Source organism: Capra hircus, chromosome 1 (assembly GCF_001704415.2).
Source record: "Capra hircus breed San Clemente chromosome 1, ASM170441v1, whole genome shotgun sequence".
Classification (NCBI taxonomy): domain Eukaryota; kingdom Metazoa; phylum Chordata; class Mammalia; order Artiodactyla; family Bovidae; genus Capra; species Capra hircus.
Genome location: NC_030808.1, coordinates 143,666,958 through 143,689,238, shown reverse-complemented (window position 1 = coordinate 143,689,238; position 22,281 = coordinate 143,666,958). Strand labels below are relative to the sequence as shown.

Sequence of the window (22,281 nt, the reverse complement as noted above, 5' to 3'; positions counted from 1 at the left end):
ATGATGAGTCACAAAACTCAGACCCTATCTACAGGGTGCACTGGAAAATAAGGTGATTGCACCTCAGTTCCCAAATCCCAGGTGCCCTGCCCACTTCAAAAACTTCTTTGGGTTCCCTGTGACTGACAGACTAAAATGCAGGTGTTTAACATGGTACCTGAGGACCATGACAACATGGACCAGCCCGGTTGTCCAGTTCTGATTCCTATTCTCTCCAGTTCAAGCACACTCAGCTTCTCAGGCTCTCCTGTCTTTCTACCAACACCTTCCTACTCACCCCACACAACCCTGCTCAGCTGACACATCCTCACTGACCCTCTCCCCAGCCCTCGCCCCAGCTGCTCCGAGCTCAGCCCCACCGACTCCATGACCAGTGCAGTCAGTGGCCCCTGGAAACACTTCTCACTGTTAGTCTGTCTCTCCCAGCAGCCTGAGCTCAAGAGGAGCGTCAATAAACAATAAATAAAGGCTTAGAAGGATGGGGCTTAACTTCTGGCACTTCCCTGGTGGCTCATACAGTAAAGAATCCACCTGCAATGCTAGAGACTCAGGTTCGATCCCTGGGACAGGAAGATCCCCTGGAGAAGGAAATGGCAGCCCACTCCAGTATTCTTGCCTGGAGAATCCCAGGGACAGAGGAGCCTGGTGGGCTACAGACATAGGGTTGCAGACTCAGAGAGGACTGAGTGACTGAACAACAACAACAAAGGTAGGATACAATTTCGCTACAAGAAACTCTGTATCCATAGTGTACAAATCTCAAAGCATACAGTTACATGTTTCCAGTGGATCTGGAAAAGATAATGTGTTCATCCAACAGGTTGGAAAAGGTAACTTTCTCTATCCTTGAAAACAATATAGAGAGATGAGTAAATTTGAACTCAGAAATAACTTCTAAATATTGATGCTATGAATTTCAACATTTCTCCTCTATAAATATTTCACCTGAATTACCAGCAAGTGGCAAAATGAACAGATTTTTAGTTTCATTTCCTTTTGGCCCCATCATCCCCGCTACAGGAAGGACTGATTCTATGGATTATCAACCAGAGGACAAAGGGTCAAACAGCCATAATCTAGATGGCCCACCAGATGAGTAATCAGCACCAAGAAGGAAATTTTAAAACTGGTAGCTGGCCTTAATTTCAGTCACCCCACCCACCTCACTCCACCCCATTAGATACTGTTTCTTCCCCTGAAAGATAAAGAGGCCCAGGCAACTCACTCCTAAGCCCCCTCCCCAGTGAGAGTAATATGCATTTGTCCACTGTATGAGCTGCTAGGGTCTACTGGCCCAGTAGTTCCTCCTTAAGGCCTTAAGGATTGCAATCATCCACGTTTATTTCCGACCAGATGCAGAGTTCTCTACTACAGGGGTGGATGAAAAAAGAAACCTACATGAACAGCAACCACCGAAACAGTATTTTCCTTCAGTGCTGATCAACAGACAATACATCCGTTACACTCTCCATCCCTCATCAAGACCTTCAACGTTTACTGATTCCAGATCTTCTCCTTATTAATTAAAGCAACAAACAAACTAAGCTTCAGAAATTCCCATCAAGTGTTGTTAACTCAGAAAAGGAGAACCCAAAGCAGCAGATGAAGTCAGGGCTGGTGGGGGCCGATCTGAGCAGAGCAGCGTCCACAGAGCAGGCACCGGCGTGGCAAGGAGCTCCGGGCAGGGCCCTCCCTGTCACTGGGACGCCGCTGCAAAGACAACACGTGTCAGCAATACTCACCAATAGCCTGGAAATGCACAAAAACTTCTACCCAATTTTCCTTTTAGGGACTCGATTAAGGAGACAATTAGGGAGGGGCCTGGTCTCCTCTGCTGCATCCGCCACGTGCTCAAGCACCAGGCGCAGGGCAGGCGCTCACAGAGCAAATACTTACAATCACCTGGGAGCCAGTAAACTATCGCACCTAGACGTCAGCCCAATGAGGTTAACCGCAAACACACACGTACCTGTCACTCTGTTTATTACAGAAATCATTTCTTATTTTGTCCACAATGGAAGTTCGAGGAAGTATGTTGGTTTTGTTTTTTTTCTTGGCATCATTTTCAACCACCACAATTAACCAGTCCACGGAGCTATAAGCTTTCAGAACATTCTGCCACTTGGTGAGGTCATCCTTTACCGTAGCTTTATATACTTCAGTATCCTGAAAATAAATGAGTCACCGTGAACGCAGATTTATCAACACCCTGTAGTTTATTTGGCAAAAGAGCCTGATAACAGAGAAGGCAGCACGCTTTTCTGCTCTGGGACACAGACACTCCATGGAAAGTCCATGGCCGGTCCCAGCTACGGGCGCTCAGGGCAGGTTCCCCCCACGTCCCAGGTGCACGTTGTCCCTGCGCCCAAGGGCACCGAGGGGAGGTCCTCCAACGTTACGAGGAAGAACTGGAAAGGCAGAGGGCCGAGCACACCGCCCACCAAGACACACTCTGCTAAGAAGGCTGGGATTTTAAAACCCAGGTCTGCAGGGCTAGGGCCCTGGGCCCAAACACAGCAGGGTCCCCTCCCGTCACAACCCCGCCATGACAGGAAAGGGGAGCAGCCAGTCCCGCCGCAGGCCCACTGCCATCTGGGGGCGGGGGCCTCCCCATGGTCTCCTCCAGAGCCCCATGGCACTCCAGGAGCCCCCAGAACCACTCCAATCTCAACGCCACTCGCAGGCCATGTCAGAGACAAGGCAGCTGTAGAGGTGACCCAGTCAAAGAGGACAATCCAGGACTTTTGGAAATGTTTCTCATTCCCATGGCCTCAACAGGGGAGCCAACATGGGACTGGAAATCAAGGCTACTCCTGACTTGGGGCCTAAATGCCAGCCTGCTGGAGACAGTAGTCCTTCTGCCCCGATAATCAACAAGCCCAGCCTCGGCTCTCCTCCAGAGAGAAGCAGGGAGACACAAATTCTCCTTGCTCTGTAACTGTTTACAACTGATCTTATGCTCCATGAATCCACTCAGCAGATTAAGAGCGAAAATCGAAACCAAGATGCTTAACTCATTTCAGCATCAGGTATTTAAAAGCCTTTGGAAACTATAATTAATAGCTACTGTCTAAATATATTCTTTCCCTCTTTGAAGAGAAGGATTCCTTATTATTCTGCCCACCCATATTTTCTCTGGATTTCTTTAGTCTCTTTTGAATAATACTCATGTGACTGATCCATGAATGAGTTAAATCTCAAATTCTGTACCAAGTACCTCCCTTTCATTTAATCAGTAAGTGAAAAGTTTCAAAAGGCAGTACTTAAAAATGTTAAAAACTACTATGTCCTCAGTGTAACTCTGAAACAACTACAATCTGAAAAAGAACTTCTGGCTAAAAAGAAAACCATCCCGCAAAATTCTGACTTCTGTGAATTAACATCCAACAGTAACACACTCACATACTGCTTATTTTCCACACAATGGCAGTGCTTAGGACCAGAAGTTGTACAAGGTTGGTGTTCTGTCAGAACCCAACCTGACCCCAGGAAAGTGAAACCAGAAGGCCAGGGGGCGGCAGCCCTGGATCCGGCAGTTTCAAAATCAAAGCACAGATGCAGATCCCAAGGCCCACCAGACAGGGAGAGGTGAGGCAACATGACAAGCTCCAAGGAGGCCTTCGCCAGAACCCACCGCAAGGGGGGCAGTCACACCCCAAGGGGACACCAGCCCCTCTCCTGGGGACGCTGTGGGTGGCAGCCTGCAGGGACTCTCAGAAGAGGCCTCACTGGGCAGCAGGCAGGACAGAGTCCCCCAGAGTCCTAGAGGAATCAGGACAGAGGCCAGCCCATGGCTCACAATGGTGAGCAAACAACAAACGTTCCAAGAGAGGCTCGGTGACTCTGCAGAAGAGGAACCCAAGCTGAACCCGTGGGCCTAAGGGTCTCTCAGGAAACCACAGTGAAGAGAGGAAAACCCCATCATGGAGGAGAGTGCCTGGCTTCTCCAGCTGAAGAAAGTCACACACACAGAAAGGGAAGGAATGAGGACTGACCCTGTGTGCTGCACTGGAACTGGGCTGTGTGTGTGCACACGTTCACATGCATGGGCACAGAGAGTTACGTATGGAGGTAAACACCTGTGTAAACACACATGTGGGGGACACATACACATATACACACATATATCCTCCAACCTAGTGCTGTTCTTAGTCGCTCAGCCTTGTCTGAGCCTTTGCGACCTCACGGACTGCAGCCCACTAGGCTCCAATCTAGACAGTGTATTAAAAATCAGAGACATCACTTTGTCGACAAAGATCCATATAGTCAAAGCTATGGTTTTTCCAATAGTCATGTATGGATGTGGGAGTTGGACCATAAAGAAAGCTGAGCACCAAAGAAGATGCTTTCAAATTATGGTGCTGGAGAAGATTCTTGAGAGTCCTTTGGACTACAAGGAGATCAAATCAGTCAATCCTAGTGGAAATCAACCCTGAACATTCATTGGAAGGACTGATGCTGAAGCTAAAGCCCCAATACTTTGGGAACCTGATGCAAAGAACCAACTCATTGGGAAAGACCCTGATGCTGGGAAAGACTGAGGGCAGGAGGAGAAAGCGGTGACAGAGGATAAGATGGTTGGATGGCATCACTGACTCAATGGACATGAGTTTGAGCAAATTCCAGGAGATAGTGAAGGACAGGGAAGCCTGGTGTGGCTGCAGCTCATGGGGTCGCAGAGTTGGACACAGCCTGGCGTTTGAACAATAACGACAACAACAATAAAAAGGATCGAATTTAAAAGTAACTTAAATAAAGCACAAGAAAATTTCTGGGATTACATAAAATAACATCACCAAACAAGATAAAATTCACAGTGACTAGCATCCAATAAAAAACTGCCAGGCAGGTAAAAAAATAAGAATATAAAATCTATAAAAAGCAGAAAAATCGCTCAAAAGAAACAGACTCAGTAAATACAGATAACAGAGTCAGTAGACAAGGCCATTAAAATAGCTACTGCTGCCATATTTCATATGTTCATGAAGGCAGAGAAAGACTGATGCTAAGCAGAGACAGGAAAGATATTTTTAAGGAGGGAGAAGACCTCTGAGGAACTCAAAGAGATGAAAAGCAATGTCTAAACTGAAAAATACACTGGGTAGGACTAAGAGCAGATTAGACACTGAAGAAGAAACAATCAGTTAACGTGAAGGCATAGGAACAGAAATTATCCAAATGAAACACACAGAGAAAAAGGCTGATGAAACAGCCACAGTGCAGTGACTTGGGAGATGTCAAGTGACCTCATACAGAGGTAACTGGCATCCCCAAAGGAGGGAAGAGGATCAGAAAAAATATTTGAAGAAATAATGACCAAAAATGTTCCAAATTTGATCGAAATTATAAATCCCAAAAGTAAAAAAGCAAAAACAAAAACCCAAAATCCAAGCACAAGAAATGAAGCTCCACCATGGCATATCATAATCAAACTGCTTAAAATCACTGATAAAGAAAGAGAATCTTAAAACAACAAAGGAGGGCTTCTCTGGTCGTCCAGTGGTTAAGAATCCACCTGCCAATGCAGGGAACACTAGCTCCATCCCTGATAAGAGAAGATACCACATGCCAGGGGACAACTGGGCCTACGTACCACAACTGCTGAGCCTGCGCTCTAGAGTCCACGAGCCACAACTACTAGGGCTGCGCACCTCAGAGCCTGTGCTCCACGAGAGAAGCCACCACAATAAGAAACCCACGCGCCACAACTAGAGCGTAGCTCTCACTTGCCACAACTAGAGAAAGCCCATAGGCAGCAACCAAGACCCAGTGCAGGCATAAATCAATCGATCAATCTGGGGGAAAAAAAACAAAGGAAAGACATTTTACGTACAAAATAACAGTCAAAAATCACAGATGTTTCATGGGTAACAATGGAAACCAAAGACAGTGAAGCAACATCTTCTAGGTGCTGAAAGCGGAGGCAGGGCGGGGAGAACCTTCAAACAAGACCTCTCTATCAGGGAAATATTTTCCAGAAATAAAGACAATATAAATAGCTCCTCAAATATTTAACGGCTGAGAAGAACTCATCATCAATGGACCTGTACTATACAGAAATTGAAAGAAGTCCTTCAGGCAGAAAGAAATTAATACCAACTGAAAATCTGGATCCACACACGGAAGGGGATGCACTGGAAATGGCAAACATGCAGGCAAATACGAAAGACACACTTCCCCAGGTTTATTTTCTTAAAATCATGCTTGATGGTTTACAGCAAAAACAGCAACAATGTACTGTGGGGCCTACCACACACGTAAGACCGAGTGTAAGCCACACTAGCCCAAGGCAGGGGCATGAAAGGCAGTGCTGTGACTGCCGCATACTGTCTCAAGCAGCACAACAGATGTGGAGGAAGGAGGTGTCGCTGACAGTGTGGACTATAAACCCAAAAGCAACCACTAAAATAACACAACGGAATTTTACTTCTAAATCTAAAATCCTAAACGTTGTCAACTTGTTCCAGGAATTTTTCTCAATAAAAGGAAAAGTGAAAGTGAAGTCACTCAGTCATGACTGAGTCTTTGGGACCCTACAGACTGTAGCCCACCAGGCTCCTCTGTCCATGGGATTTTCTAGGCAAGAATACTGGAGTGGGTTGCCATTTCCTTCTCCAGGGGATCTTCCCAACCCAGGGATCAAACTCAGGTCTCTGACACTGCAGGCAGACTCTTTACCGTCTGAGCCACCAGGGAATCCCATGGTGGGATACTCCACCCATGGAAATTTTCTTAATAGATGATAACCAAAACTAAAACAGAAAAATAAAAAATAAAAAACTCCACAGGATTCCTACTAGGAAATGTAAGTTTAAGGAAGAAAAAAATCATCTATAATGTCCACCTGATGCAAAGAGCCAAATCATTGGAAAATACCCTGATGCTGGGGAAGACTGAAGGCAGGAAGAAAAGTGGACAAGAGAGGATGAGATGGCTGGATGGCATCACTGACTTAACGGACACGAGTCTGAGCAAGCTCTGGGTAGTGAAGAACAGGAAAGCCTGGCGTGCTGTAGTCCATGGGGTCGCAACGAGTCGGACCTGACTGAGTGACTGAACAACAACATAATGTCCATAAACACTAAATACATCATGCAGTAAAAATGTAAGACTTTTATGAAAAACATAACAAAAACACAGTACAAAAGAACATAAAGAAGCCATAAAGAATGGTTCCCAGAGGAGATTCATCATCATTAAAATTCTTCTCAGACGAATGTATTAATGATTCCAAGGCAATCCCCATCAAAACACTTCCAGTCCTCTGCTTTTCTCTTTTCAATCAGTTATCTATGACTTTGTAACAAACCACTAAGAACAGAGTGGCCCAGAAGACTGACTGCTCCCAAGTCTACAGCTCGCCTGCTCCACCTGGTGTCAGCTGTGGCCCTGGGATATATTTAAAGTCACATCTTTAAAGATCTATATCACTGAAAATTTAAGAATGAAGATAAATGTATTTCCAACTCAAAACCACTAGGAAAAGAACAAAGTAAACTATAAGAAAACAAAAGGAAGGAGACAGTAAAAAAAAAAAATGAAAGCAGAAATTAATCAGATAGAAACCGTACCAACTGTGTATCAGACTAACAAATGAAAATCCTGGTTCTGGAGGAAAGGGGAGAATCAAGCCAGCTAATCTCATCAAGAAAGGAAAAAACACCAATATACAAGTAAGAAATGACAATGGAGAAGTAACTATTGACAGAGCACATTTTAAAAGTCGAAAAGATACTATCATACATCTCAATGGAAAGAGATTTTAAATTTTAACTGAAATGTAAAATTTGTAAGAATAACACAGTTTATCAAAGTAGACAAATGGTTAAAACAGACCAACTTCCATGGAAGGGACACAGAACATAATCCCATGAGAGTGCCGGGCCCAGATGGTTCCTCAGGAGAACTCTGTCAAGTTATGAATCAAGCATGACATTGATAGCTAAACCTTATAAACACAATACACAAAAAAGTTAAAGACCAAGCACTTGTGAATGCAGATGCAAGAACTCCTAAATAAAATGAACAGACACCAATGTCACATTAAGAAAATAATACTCTGACCAAGTGAATATACCAGGAATACGAGTATAGTTCAAAAATACCCATTACCAGTAATGTAATTCAACGTGCTTTACTGACTATGCCAAAGCCTTTCACTGTGTGGATCACAATAAACTGTGGAAAATTCTGAAAGAGATGGGAATACCAGACCACCTAACCTGCCTCTTGAGAAATCTGTATGCAGGTCAGGAAGCAACAGTTAGAACGGGACATGGAACAACAGACTCGTTCCAAATAGGAAAAGGAGTATGTCAAGGCTGTATATTGTCACCCTGCTTGTTTAACTTCTATGCAGAGTACATCATGAGAAACGCTGGACTGGAAGAAACACAAGCTGGAATCAAGATTGCCGGGAGAAATCTCAATAACCTCAGATATGCAGATGACACCACCCTTATGGCAGAAAGTGAAGAGGAACTAAAAAGCCTCTTGATGAAAGTGAAAGAGGAGAGAAAAAAAGTTGGCTTAAATCTCAACATTCAGAAAACGAAGATCATGGCATCTGGTCCCATCACTTCATGGCAAATAGATGGGGAAACAGTGGAAACAGTGTCTGACTTTATTTTTGGGGGCTCCAAAATCACTGCAGATGGTGACTGCAGCCATGAAATTAAAAGACACTTACTCCTTGGAAGAAAACTTATGACCAACCTCGATAGTATATTCAAAAGCAGAGACATTACTTTGCCGACTAAGGTCCGTCTAGTCAAGGCTATGGTTTTTCCAGTAGTCATGTATGGGTGTGAGAGTTGGACTGTGAAGAAAGCTGAGCGCCGAAGAATTGATGCTTTTGGACTGTGGTGTTGGAGAAGACTCTTGAGGGTCCCTTGGACTGCAAGGAGATCCAACCAGTCCATTCTGAAGGAGATGAGCCCTGGGATTTCTTTGGAGGGAATGATGCTGAAGCTGAAACTCCAGTACTTTGGCCACTTCATGTGAAGAGTTGACTCATTGGAAAAGACTCTGATGTTGGGAGAGATTGGGGGCAGGAGGAGAAGGGAACGACAGAGGATGAGATGGCTGGATGGCATCATGGACTCGATGGACGTGAGTCTGAGTGAACTCTGGGAGATGGTGATGGACAGGGAGGCCTGGCGTGCTGCGATTCATGGGGTCGCAAAGAGTTGGACACGACTGAGTGACTGAACTGAAGTGAGAAAAATCATATGATTATCTCCACCAGGTATGACAAAGCCTTTAACAGAATTCAACAGCGTATTCCTAATTTTAAAAACTCTCAAGAAAATAGGAATGGATGGAAGTTCCTTTACACACTGACTCAAATCCACCTGATTCCCACAGCCATCGCCCTACTTACTAGGGGGTACCAATCACAGGCATTCCCACTGAATCAGGAACAAGGAAAAGATACTCACTGTCTCCACCACTAATAGACCATGTCCTAGACCAGGAAAGTACTCTGAGACATAAGAATTGAAAAGGAAACAGTAAGACTCTCTGCAGGTGGCATCATAGGATGACTGGAAAACCCCAGACTTTGGGGCCTGCAAACACTGGTTTTGAGAACCAATGACAAAACAAACTCAAACAATAAAAAAAAATTCAGCAAGGTTAACATGAAAAAAAAAACCAACAAAAAAACAACCCAACAGTTTCCATATACACAAAAAATCACCAACTGGAAGATATTATAATGTGAGAAAAAAATCCCACTGACCATAGCAACAAAAAAGGTAAAATACTTAGAAAAGGAATTTAATACTAAGGTTCATATGAAAAAATAAACATGCCAGGGCAACCAGGCAAACACTGAAAAGAATGACCCCTGAGAGTGACCAGCCCAACCAGGTCTGAACATGGGCTGTCAGGCCAGGGAAGGCACGCACTGCACACAAGCTCCAAACTCTTCTCGGCCAGCCTGTTTCAGGCTGGCGTGTGGGTATGGCAACTCTGAAACTATACTATGCACACTGCAGGCCTGAGCAGATAAGTGAACGCGCTCATGTTGTCAGGGCCAGGGTGGATACAAACACAGAACAGGTTAAGGCAAGAAGGCGCCCTGGGGTAAGGCTAAAACCAGAGGCATCAGTATTGAGTCATGATTTCTAAGACACGTGCTTTCAGAGCCCTGTGGAGTCCACTGGCGCAGTAGCAGGGCCACTCCCGCCATGCCAGGGGATCAAGGCCTTGAGAAAAAACGGCTGATTCCAACACAGGGGTAGCAAAGGGACAAGAACCCAGAATACTGTCATGCCGAAAGTTAGAAAGTGCTCAGAAGGCCACAGGAGCCAGTCTGAAGTGACTCTCACTGGCCAAACCTGAGATAACTTGAACATCAAAATAAGGATAATGAACTGTAAAGCACTGAAAGAGAAACCCACACGGGTTTCTGATAACTTGGGAAGGTGTACAGGCTGTGGTGATGTCTGGGTCAGGAAGAGTCAGCCTTGGGCTAAATCCAATCTGGATGTTGGAGGATTCCCGTCACTGCGCCACAGGAGTGCCTCCCTGCACACACACTGCTCCCATCACATGGCTTGTGCTGACCTCTGTGCTCCCCAGGAGTTCAGAGCACTGCTACGTGCCAGGCAGAGGCTGCCTATGTGCCTGGTCCAATAAAACCCCAGGCGTCGCATCTCTAACGAGGCCCCCTGGTGGACAACACCTCACATAAGCTAGCCTAAGAGTTCCCAGGGAAGAAGCCTGTCCCATGTGACTTCACAGGGAAAGGCTACAAAGTCAGCAACGTCAAAAGCACGTGGGGTGAAGGGAGCCCAGGCGTGAGCTTCCAGCCCTTTCTCATAAGAACTACAAAAACTACTCTGGCATCCTCAGATCCAGGTTAAAACATCACAATGTGTAATGATTCATGTACTCTGTACACTGCTAAATGCTTATTTTGTTAGAGTTGAAACAGATAGAACAAATGATCCACAGAATTTTCTATTCATTCATGAAAGAATAATTCAGGTTCATGAGTACAGAACTGCCAAGTACAAGTAGAGGCCAGGGTGCCCACAGCAGCAGTGTCTGCTCTCTCAACGGGCATCACAGAGCACCTCCTGCACCAGACTCGGGGGGTGAGTTAGGAGACAGATCCCTGCCCACAGAGAACCTGCCAACCAGCACCAGAGACAGGCAAGGATTCTCAAGGAGAATAACAGCCATGTGGTGACTACAGGGTGCGAGGAAAACAAAGCTGAAAGGAAATGTTAGAAATAGCTAGTGCCCACCAGGACACAGGGAGACGGCTCACAAGAACTGGAAACACAGGCAGTAACGTGGCGACTGTACTTGGTGATTACGATGAGAACACTGCACTGCGCCAGAGCAGAAATAAACCATGGCAAAGTCACACACTGAAGAACAGAGAAAAGAGAATACCAAAAAATTAAAACAGTAAACTTTAAAAAGTATAGCTGTCTCAGCAAAACCCAGACCCGTGAGTTCTCAACCCATTGTAAAATTCCCCGGAATGAATACTCACACAGCACTCTGTCCAGTAAATGTGCAGGAAGGGGAAGGTCAGCAGGGCTTTGTTCCCTTCTTTGGGCAGCAGCTCCTCTTTGAACTGAACGAAGTTAGACTCCAGGTGGATCATCTTTGGAGCCCGGCCATAGGACCTATCAACAATTGTGAACGAGTCAGAGAAACGTGAGAGCGTTCAGCAGAAGGAAAAGGGAAAAAAAGGCAACAATCCAATCATATCTGTGCGTTCAGAAGTGCATAGGTGATACTAACCCTGAGTTTTAACTAGTATATGTTCCATTTGAAAAGATGCTATAAATCACTTTAAACACAGTTCATGTGTCAAAGCTCTTCATAACTCCATTTGCAACAATACAGACTTCTGAGAAAAATAAATGTCAGTATACAGCCACCATAAAAGAAGCAGAGTGTTTCCCAAATGTCAAAAGTGCAATTTGAAACTACCAAAGCTTTAAACTGCTCTCGTATTTTTGCAACAAACTGCATTATCCAAAAAAGAGAACTGTCTGGTGAAAAAGAACAGGTTTCTGTTTGCACAGCATAAACAGCGGTAACCACCCATCCTTCAATTTTTTTAAAAGACATCTCAAGAAAACTTTTTAAAACAACTTTTGAATTTATTGTTGGCTGCGCGGGGTCTTTGCTGCTTTCGTGGGCTCTCTCTAGCTGCAGCGAGTGGGGGCTACCCCCCGTTGCAGAGCCTGGGCTCCGGGCACGCAGGCTTCAGCATCTGCGGTGCGCGGGCCCCCGCTGCAGGGCCTGGGCCCCGGGCACGCAGGCTTCAGCATCTGCGGTGCGCGGGCCCCCGCTGCAGGGCCTGGGCCCCGGGCACGCAGGCTTCAGCAGCTGCGGTGCGCGGGCCCCCGCTGCAGGGCCTGGGCCCCGGGCACACAGGCTTCAGCAGTTGCGGTGCGTGGGCTCGCAGCTGCTGGGCTCTAGAGCGCAGGCTCAGTGGCTATGGGTCACGGGCTTATTGTCCTGTGGCACGTAGGATCTTCCTGAAACAGGGACCAAACCTACATTGGAAGGCAGATTCTTACCCACTGCATCACCAGGGATGTCCCGTCCTCCAATTTTCCTCAATCCAAGAACACAGATCCCACAAGCTGCACGCATCTTATTGATGGCTATCATAGAGTATGGACGCTGTTTAATTATACTTCTAAAAATAAATTAGACTACATACATCTCTTTTGCACACCTCTATTTTCCACCTCTAGTGAGTTGTGTCTCTTTTAAATATCTACAGATGGATTTTATTCTTTTTGTCTAACCTAAGGAGTCTCCATAATGAATAAACTGAAAACCACCAGACTGAATGTTATTATGCTTTAACTTGTGGATTTTCTATTTCACGCTAGTTTTTTTCTGTCTTTGGTGAGATTAATCAAGTTTTCTTTTTCCTTCCTTTTTCTCTGTTACCTTGAAAGTTTAATCTTCTATTTCTTTTCTGTTATTATTTACATTTTAATATTTAAATGCATAAACTTTAATTTCCCTTTCAAAAACTACAGTTAAGTGTCTATCTCTCCTTGAACGGGACAAAGATATTACAGTTTTCTTTCTACTTTCTTCCACATTCTGAAATTTTATATTTTTAATTTTTAAAAGCATTGACACCATAAAATAGTGAAATATTTGTTATGACTTGCTTTCAGGCAGCTGCTCCCTTCACTCTGTGAATTCAGGGTTCATGTTCCTGACACATGTCTTTTCCTTGGGACACATCCCTTAATTACTTGAGAGACAGTAGTACAGCTTCTGATCATACACAGCTGAAGGTGTTCCTGTTGACAGCATGTTTCCAGCTATTTCCATGCTGTGGCGGCAGCGAACGTTAAGACGGGAGCAGGGCTCTGGAGAGCACGGTGTGGTGTGCAGACACCCCGGGCCCAGTCGGTACCCTGTCTCAAGGCCAGGGGAGGCTGAGACCGTCTTCCTGCTGTGTGACTGGGAATAATACACAACTCTAGAGTCAAGGTGGGGCTTCTCAGAGCTCAACTCTCAGTCTCCTTAGAACTCAAGTCAAGGCAGGGCTTCCCTTGTGGCTCAGCTGGTAAAGAATCTGCCTGCAATGCGGGAGACCCGGGTTTAATCCCTGGGTTGGAAAGATCCCCTGGAGAAGGGAAAGGCTACTCACTCCAGTATTCTGACCTGGAGAACTCCATGGACTGCATGGGGTCGCAAAGAGTTGGACACAACCAAGAGTCAAGGTACAGCCTTCGAGTCAGGGTGCTCCTCTACAATGCTCTATCTTAGGCTGCATTTTAATTGCTGTTAGAGACTGCAAACTCGGTTTTTCTTTTCTCCCTATTTCCTGATGTGGCTTTTTGTTCGCTTGGTTTTGTTTTCATTCTGCTTCACATCCAGCAGCCCCCGAAATCTCTGAACTCACTTCTGGGAAAACCTGGACACCAGTTCCTCAAGCAGGGCCGGTCTCTCCACCCGCTCCACAATCACTTCTGAAATACCTACTACAGAGACATGGAAACCTATGGACTTAGCCTTCATGGCTCAGCTTTCCTCTCGGACCTCCATTTCTGGCTCTCAGCTCTCAACTCCGGAGTTCCCAAGTGCAATCTCCCAATTCATCACTCTGTTCTTCAGCTACACAGAAGTTCAGTGCATGAAGTCAAGTTTCTGCTTCAATTTTGTTTCCCAATATCTAATCAATTACATTTTTGCCAAAGTGAAATATATATACTTTAACATGTCAAACAGTACTAAAGAGCCACACACACACACACACACACACACCTCCCCTCTGCACTTGGTCTTGCCCTTTTCTCCCAAAGTCCTGGGCCCTGTCACCTGTCAGGGACCCGTCTGCTTCTCAGGGTGTCCCCTCTGCAAACACACAGAGGGCTTTCCCTCCCATTCTTCTGTCTATCCTTCTGCTCCCAGAAAGATAACCAGGTCTCCGCTGCTGCCTCCTCTGCCTTCTCTGTCCTTAAACATTTAGGCCTTTCCAGTACTCTTCTCTCAATTAGTTTTCAAGAAGGTGAAGAAAAGAATATGCGTATTAAATCTATGCAGGGTCTCTATTCCATTTTTTCCTCATAAGCCCATTTCTCATTTCTTTTATCTTTCTGAATGTTTGAATAATGTATACTTGTTTGAAATCCTTTCCAGATCACTCCATTTCTTCAGATATTATTAAATTCTTCCATTTGCTGAATTGTTTTCTCTCATTCACAGCACTGGGCCTCCTCAATAGTTGAATAATTTTCCTGTAAGAGAATTCTCCCAGTTCTGTACATTCTTTATATTACATTTTGGTAAATAAATACATTCCTTGTAACACTAAGCAGGCACAAAGATTAGACTAGACTCAACAGAGACCCTGGTAAAGTCATCCAGAATGTTAATTCTTCACGTCAGGAGGGTAAAAACTGGTGGTCAGAAAGGAATAATGTAGCAAGAAACAGAATTACATGAGCATGAATAACAACAGGAAATTTTTCATTCACCTTGGTTAAAATCAGACTGCCAGTATTAACAGGTATTAACAATATTAATATTATTAATAAACAGTGTTAACAATCTAAACATTTTCTACAAATAACATCTAATCTTACCAGAAGTTAGTTTTTCAGTGAAATAATTAAAAGTCAGTTAAGGGAAGGTAAGGTAAGTTGCTCAGTCGTGTCCGACTCTTTGCGACCCCATGGACTGTAGCCTACCAGGTTCCTCCGTCCGTGGGATTCTCCAGGCAAGAATACTGGAGTGGGTTGCCATTTCCTTCTCCAGAAGATCTTCCCAACACAGAGATCGAACCCAGGTCTCCCGCGTTGTAGGCAGATGCTTTACCATCTGAGCCACCAGGGAAGTCAAAAGTCAGTTATCTCCTCAGAACAAGTCATTAGAGGAACAATTACAAACAACAGGGCGAACGGGAGGACTGATCTGATGGCAAGCCTAATTTTAAAGATCATCCTCTGTCCAGTTTCTCATCCTTAAGAGAAGAGCCCAGGCACTCAGGGTGACAAAGCCCTGGTTAAGACGCAGAGGCACCAGCTCTACTGAGGAATATGGGTGCACATCTCCTTAACAGAATGCCACCAGGAGTCAGAAGTCACCTCTATACAAGGGGCCTGCGGCTCCGAAGACGTGTCCCATTTCTATCATCCTAGGTCTTGTTCAGAAAACAAGCCTTAAAAAAGGCTCACAGATTACGGGGCCTTCTTCTCAGTCTCCTTAGAACTCAGGCTCTCACTTTCACTGCTTCACTCACTCACACAAACACCTACAAAACAAGGAGGGAGGTGCCATACCTCCTCCATTCCATCGGTTCTCTTGGAAGCTGCTGGGAAAGTGTCGGGTAAATGGAGGTAAATAAATTCTGATCTCCAGCACCTACAACAGGAATGAACAACTGTTAGGTAAATATAGGGAAAATGGGCTCTAAAACGTATTAATTGGTATTTTTAGACAATTTAATAATTTAGCAAAATGACATCACAAAACAGGTTGTTTTGTATCTTTAAAGAAGTGGTCTCTAGAAAAGCCAGCACTTGATCTAACTTCATGCCCACCTGGCCTCCCTGAGGAGATAAATTCTCCCCAAGAGCAAGAGGAGGAGGAAGAGGTCTGACAGCTAAGGAGGGCGGAGCTGGACCAACCCTGCCCAGCCGTGTAACTGTGTCGGCTCCTACAGCCACTTCTTCAACTTGGATAAAACAGCCATGAAACTCCAGGCAGAAAAGGAAGCCAGGACAAGTGGATGTGAGTTTCTTCACCAAATTACAGCAGGCGCCAAGACACACAGGCTGCTCTCTGGTACCCAGGACACCAAACACACCTGCTCTCACTCGTTCTCATGGGAGCCCTGGAGGCAGATCCGACCACACACCGAGGAGAGAGGAGCTGCAAGGGCCCGGCGCTCCGAGTACACAGCTTGCTGGTGGCAGAGACCAGCGAGGAACTCGGGAGTCTCTGACTTCACAGCTCAGCTGTTAACTCAGCTCTTTCATCCCAGCCTTAACAGAACTGGAAAATCCACTTGGCTCTCCTAAAATGACAGTACAGCCACATCCTGCTTCAGCCTAGAAAGAGCCTTTCAATACCAGTGGCTCCGTCTCACACTCAGGAACCTCTACCGTTACGCGAAACCTTTTTCCAAGCTGCATTTATATTGATGGTAAAGAAATCATTGGGAAGTGATGTGGGCCACTGACATACTTACCTATTTTGCTACCACAAGCCTAAAAAAAAAGAAAACAAAAACAAGACAAACAAAATGGAACCTTTCCCAAACCACATAACAATGTCAAGTCACTACAGAGAGGAATGATGTTTCTGGGCAACTGAGCTGATCCTCAGAGAAGCAGTGAGGCATGGGGACTGGACACAGATGCTGGAAGGTTGACCACCTGGGTCCCTTCTGAGCTCCACCACCTACTAGCCGAATACGCTTGGGAAGACCATGTATCCTTTCTGTGCCTCAGGGACCATCTGTGAAATGGGAAAATAAGAATAGCTTCCAACAGGGCTATTGTGAGACTGAGTCAACACAATAACCTTGAACAAGGCCCAACACAGAGTAAATCGTTAATAAGGGTTACTATTAATAATTTATTGTTACCATAAAAACAGCTTTTAGGTTTTAACTCATTTTTATTGCATTCATGTCTTTGGTAATTGTCTTAGAAATCATTACAGTAAGAAAACCTTTAGTTAGCTTCTAATTTCTTATCTTTGAGTGCCAACTCCTGCTGCCTCTTGAAAAGGTTCTAGAATTAACATATTTTTAAAAAATCACTACTCTCTGCTAAAAAGAAATTAGGGCAACCACAGGGAAGCTTTCTTCTCTTTCATTTGGTTTTTTATATATATGCTCCTTGCAATAAAGTCTCACATAAAGGTACAAGTAACCTCTGCAACAGGGTAAACAAATGAAGTGCCTCCTACACACCCCCTTCTCAAGTGTCTCCCACAGGAAATCCTGTTATACAAGATAAAACTTGTCCAACTGGAGGCTGTAAAGTACCAATTTTTCTTACATTCAATCATGAAATAAACCTTTAATCTGTGTCCTAAATTTAATTTTAAAAGATTACAGGTCAATTAACCCATCTGTCAAGGGCAGAGACATCTTCTGATAATAACTGGGCACTGAACATGTGACCATTTGATCTCAGCCCCTGTTAAGGAGCTGAACTGTGTCCCAGCAAAACTCATACACTGAAACCCTAACCCCTCAGCACCTCTGTTATGTGACTGTATCTGAAAGAGGTGATTAGGTGAGAACAAGGGCTTTTGAATGGGCCCTGATTAAATCCCTTCAGAAAGAAAGTGAAGTCACTCAGTCATGTCTGACTCTTTGCAACCCCATGGACTGTAGCCTACCACGCTCCTCCATCCACGGAATTTTCCAGGCAAGAGTACTGGAGTGAGTTACCATTTCCTTCTCCAGGGGATCTTCCCGACCCAGGGATCGGACCCGGGTCTCCCACATTGCAGCCAGACACTTTACCATCTGAGCCACCAGGGAAGTCGATTAAATCCCTCAGGCATCCTTACAAGAGAAGATGTGGACACACGGTCATGTGGGCGGGAAGGACCACGTAGGGATGCAGCAAGAAGACATGGCCCCCGACAAGCCCCCAGAGGAGGCCTCACGTCCAGCCCTGCCGACACCCTGACCTCGCCTCCAGCCTCCAGACAGCGAGGAATAAAGCTCTGCTGTTTCAGCTCCCCCACCCCCAGCCTGGAGGGTTACCCCGAGCACCCGAGCAAACTGACACAGCACCTGCTTTTCATTCCTACCCACTGAAACCCTATGCTGACTGCACATGAAGAAAAGCCACCATGATTTTCTCAGAATACACGGCTATTATTAATGATAATACTCGCAAGTTTTTATACTGAGTATTATGGAAAACAGAGGGAAGTATCTTTGACAATGAGCTAGAAAGAGCCATAAAAGACAGACAGGAAAGAGCTTATATGTAAAACCTCAGAAGAATAAAATCTCCATTCACCTGACAGGTAATTAAATTAACAATGTGTATTAATACTTTGTAGTGCCCCAAAACAGCCCAACCAGTTAGCAGAAAAGCCACTGGAGTGCTGAGGCCTGAACTGTAAGAGCAACTTCGTTTTGATCCCCTGGGCTGCACAGGGGCATGAGAACAACAGGAGCTCAGCTGTCAGAATACAGCCACTAGAAGCAAAAATGAGGCTTAAGACAACGTGTTGAGAGAACTTTGTTCAGAAAACTACTGTGTTTATTTTTCTTTCTCAAGAGGGCTACTAAGATTCACTCGGACTTCCCTGGTGGGCCAGTAGTTAAGAATCCGCTTCCAATGCAGGAGACACAGGTGTGATCCCTGGTTATGGAACTATGATCCCACACACATGCTGCGAGGCAACTAAGCCCCATGTTCCACAACAGGAGATGTCTGAGAGAAAGGCAGGCAGAGCCCTGGGTTCCTGACTACCTATGCCTCTCTTATGTCTGCCATTTGTGATCAGACTCTGGTCCACACACTCAGATATCTGAGGCAGACCTTCACTATTTTCTGAATTAGGACTGCATTCTCTGAGATTTTTAGAAGCATATATTTATGTATTAGTCACATAATTTTAAACTTTTTATTTTAAAAGCAGGTAAGAACTAATTAAATATGGCCAGTGTGTGTGTGGTAGTGAGGGGGAGGTGGTTTTTAAAAAAGATGATTTCAGTGACTTAAGTATATATGGGTCACATTTCAATAAACTCAGCTGAACATTTTCTTAAAATTTTAAAAACAGAAGGACTTGGGAACTCAACTATAAAATAGTTGACTTTCACCAGCATTGAGAAGACATTGACACATGTCCAACAGAATGCAAGTAAATACAGACAAAGATGTGTCGTTTTGATTTTCACGTGCTAGCAAGGTAACGCTCAAAATCCTTCAAGCTAGGCTTCAACAGCACCAGATGTACAAGCTGGATTTAGAAAAGGCAGAGGAACCAGAGATCCAATTGCCAACATCCACTGGATCACAGAAAAGCAAGGGAAAAAGAAAAAAGAAAAAGCAAGGTAATTCCAAAAACATATCTACTTCTGCTTCACTGACTAAGCTAAAGCCTTTTTGACTGTGTGGATCACAACAAACTGGAAAATTCTTAAAGAGATAGGAATACCAAATAGGAGACTTATCTGTCTCCTGAGAAACATGTATACAGGACAAGAAGCAACAAGTAGAACCAGACATGGAACAATGAACTGGTTCAAAACTGGGAAAGGAGTATGTCAAGGCTGTATACTGTCATCCTGTTTATTTAATTTATATGCAGAGTACATCATGCATGAATGCATCATTCATGGATGAAGCATTAGCTGGAGTCAAAACTGGGAAAGGAGTACATCAGGAAGAAATATCAACAACCTCAGGTATGTGGATGATACCACTATAACGGCAGAAAGTGAAGACCTGAAGAGCCTCTTGATGAGGGTGAAAGAGGACAAGGAAAATACTGGCTTAAAGCTCAACATTAAAAAAACTAAGATCACGGCATCCAGTCCCATCACTTCATGGCAAACAGATGGGGAAAAGTGAAAACTGGCAGCTTTTCTCTTTTGGGCTCCAGAATCAATGTGGACAGTGACTGCAGCCATGAAATCAAAAGACACTTCCTCCCTGGAAGAAAAGTGAAAGTGAAAGTCGCTCAGTGGTATCCAACTCTTTGTGACCCCATGGACTGTATCCATGGAACTCTTCAGGCCAGACTACTGGAGTGGGTAGCCTTTCCCTTCTCCAGGGGATCTCCCCAACCCAGGGATTGAACCCAGGTCTCCCACATTGCAGGCCGATTCTTTACCAGCTGAGCCACCAGGGAAGCCCAAGAATATCTGAGTGAATACTGGAAGAAAAGCTATGACAAACCTAGACAGTGTATTAAAAAGCAGAGATATCACTTTGCCGATAAAGGTCTGTGTAGTCAAAGCTATGGTCTTTCCAATAATCATGGAGAGATGTGGGAGTTGAACCATAAAGAAGGCTGAGTGCTGAAGAATTAATGCTTTCGAACTGTGATGCCGGAGAAGACTCCTGAGAGTCCCCTGGACTCTCCTGGACAGCAAGAAGATCAAACCGGTCAATTCTAAAGGAAATCAATCCTAATATTCGTTGGAAGGACTGATGCTGAAGCTGAAGCTCCAATACTTTGGCCACCTGATGCAAAGAGCCGACTCACTGGAAAAGACCCTGACACTGGGAAATATTGAGGGCAGGAGAAGAAGGGAGGCAGAGGATGAGATGGTTGGATGGCATCACTGACTCAATGGACATGAGTTTGAGCAAGCTCTGGGAGATGGTGAAGGACAGGCAAGCCTGGTGTCCCTGGGGTCGCAAAGAGTTGTAAACAACCTAGTGAATGAACAACAAAAAGAGACAGTAAGAAATTGGCTATTTTTGAAACAACTCTAATTTCCAAAGAAGTCAATTATAACTAAAAATAGAAACCTGTAGGCCAGACAGTCTTTTAGACCCAATACACCATCACTAAGATCAGAGTCTAAGCAGAGCAGAGTAACATGTCCAGACCAAGCCCAGGAGGGCACAGCAGACCCGCCCAGCCACACTCAGGGCCACTCACAGCTGAGGTCAGTCACACAGCATCGGCTTCACCCTCCACCAACACAAACAGCAATGGAAACTTTCACTTTCAATCATTTTTCTGCACAAAACTTTTAGGATCCACTAGAACTGCAACGTCACAAGGTTATTTAGTGTCAAAGCATTTTAAAATCCTGATTTTCAGTTAACAGTCAACTGCAACCAGAACAGAATCAGTCTTATGCTGATACTTAAAGAGCAGAGGCTGAGTCCAGGGTCCTGTTCTGCGTGAAAGAGCCTCCAGCAGAAGAAAGGCACATGAAGCTCAACCCTGCGGGAATCAACATCCAACCAAACCATGTGAACTGGCTCCGTATGGGGTGGAGGTTAGAGAGAGATTCCCATCTGCATCTCAGCAACACTGCGTGTCTAGACTAGGCTAACATAAAGGCACCTATACTCTTAATTGAGAAGAAAATATTTGTATCTCTGTTCAAAAAGCTATACGTTTGTTGTTGCTAATATAGCTGCAATATTTATGGTTATCCACTCCAGGGTTCTTGCCTGGAAAATCCCAGGGACGGGGGAGCCTGGTGGGCTGCCATCTACGGGGTCACACAGAGTTGGACACGACTGAAGTGACTTAGCAGCAGCAGCATATGCAGTATTTATGTATATGTAATATTTATGCAATCATTTTGTTTTAATTTTAAGATTTGATGATGACATAAGACTGCATTTAGCACTAAGCCATCTACAGAAAGGGCAGCGCAAATGGACGAACGTGGTGCGAGTGCACCAAAGCTACCAGTCATGCCTCGTGGGGAACAAAAGGTTAAACAGAAGAGCCACCTATTTGTTGGGAAGGACACAGGGCTTTCATACTTATAGACTCAGACATGTGCCAAGGGCATTCAGAAATTGACAGAATCGTCCTGCTCCCCTGGGGCCTGTGAACATGTTACATTACACAGTAAGGAAGAATCAAGGTTGCAGATGGATTAAAGCTGCTAGTCAGCTGACCTTAAAATAAAGAGATGATCCTGGCTTATCCGGACAGGCCCACTGTGCTCCCAAGGGTCCTTAGATGGGGAAGAGCCACAAGCACAGAGATGGCATCACAAGAAAGACCGAACTGGGGCCCAGAGAGAGAGTCAAGGGAGCAGGCGCCTCCAGCTGCTGGAAAGGGGATTCTCCCCTGGAGCCCTCAGAAGCAGCA

The 22,281-nt window shown here is 44.9% G+C and overlaps 1 protein-coding gene across 3 annotated transcripts in view; it reads right to left on the bottom strand.

Moving 5' to 3' along the window:
- Nucleotides 1-22,281, bottom strand: part of TRAPPC10 (trafficking protein particle complex 10) — a 79,581-nt gene that overhangs the window by 44,655 nt on the left and 12,645 nt on the right. For all 3 annotated transcript variants that reach the window (XM_018051854.1, XM_018051841.1, XM_018051848.1), the window contains exons 2-4: nucleotides 15,789-15,870; nucleotides 11,513-11,648; nucleotides 1,970-2,166 (exon numbers count right to left, since the gene is read on the bottom strand). In XM_018051854.1, the coding sequence (XP_017907343.1) occupies nucleotides 1,970-2,166; nucleotides 11,513-11,648; nucleotides 15,789-15,870 (415 nt within the window). The remainder of the gene's footprint in view (nucleotides 1-1,969; nucleotides 2,167-11,512; nucleotides 11,649-15,788; nucleotides 15,871-22,281) is intronic.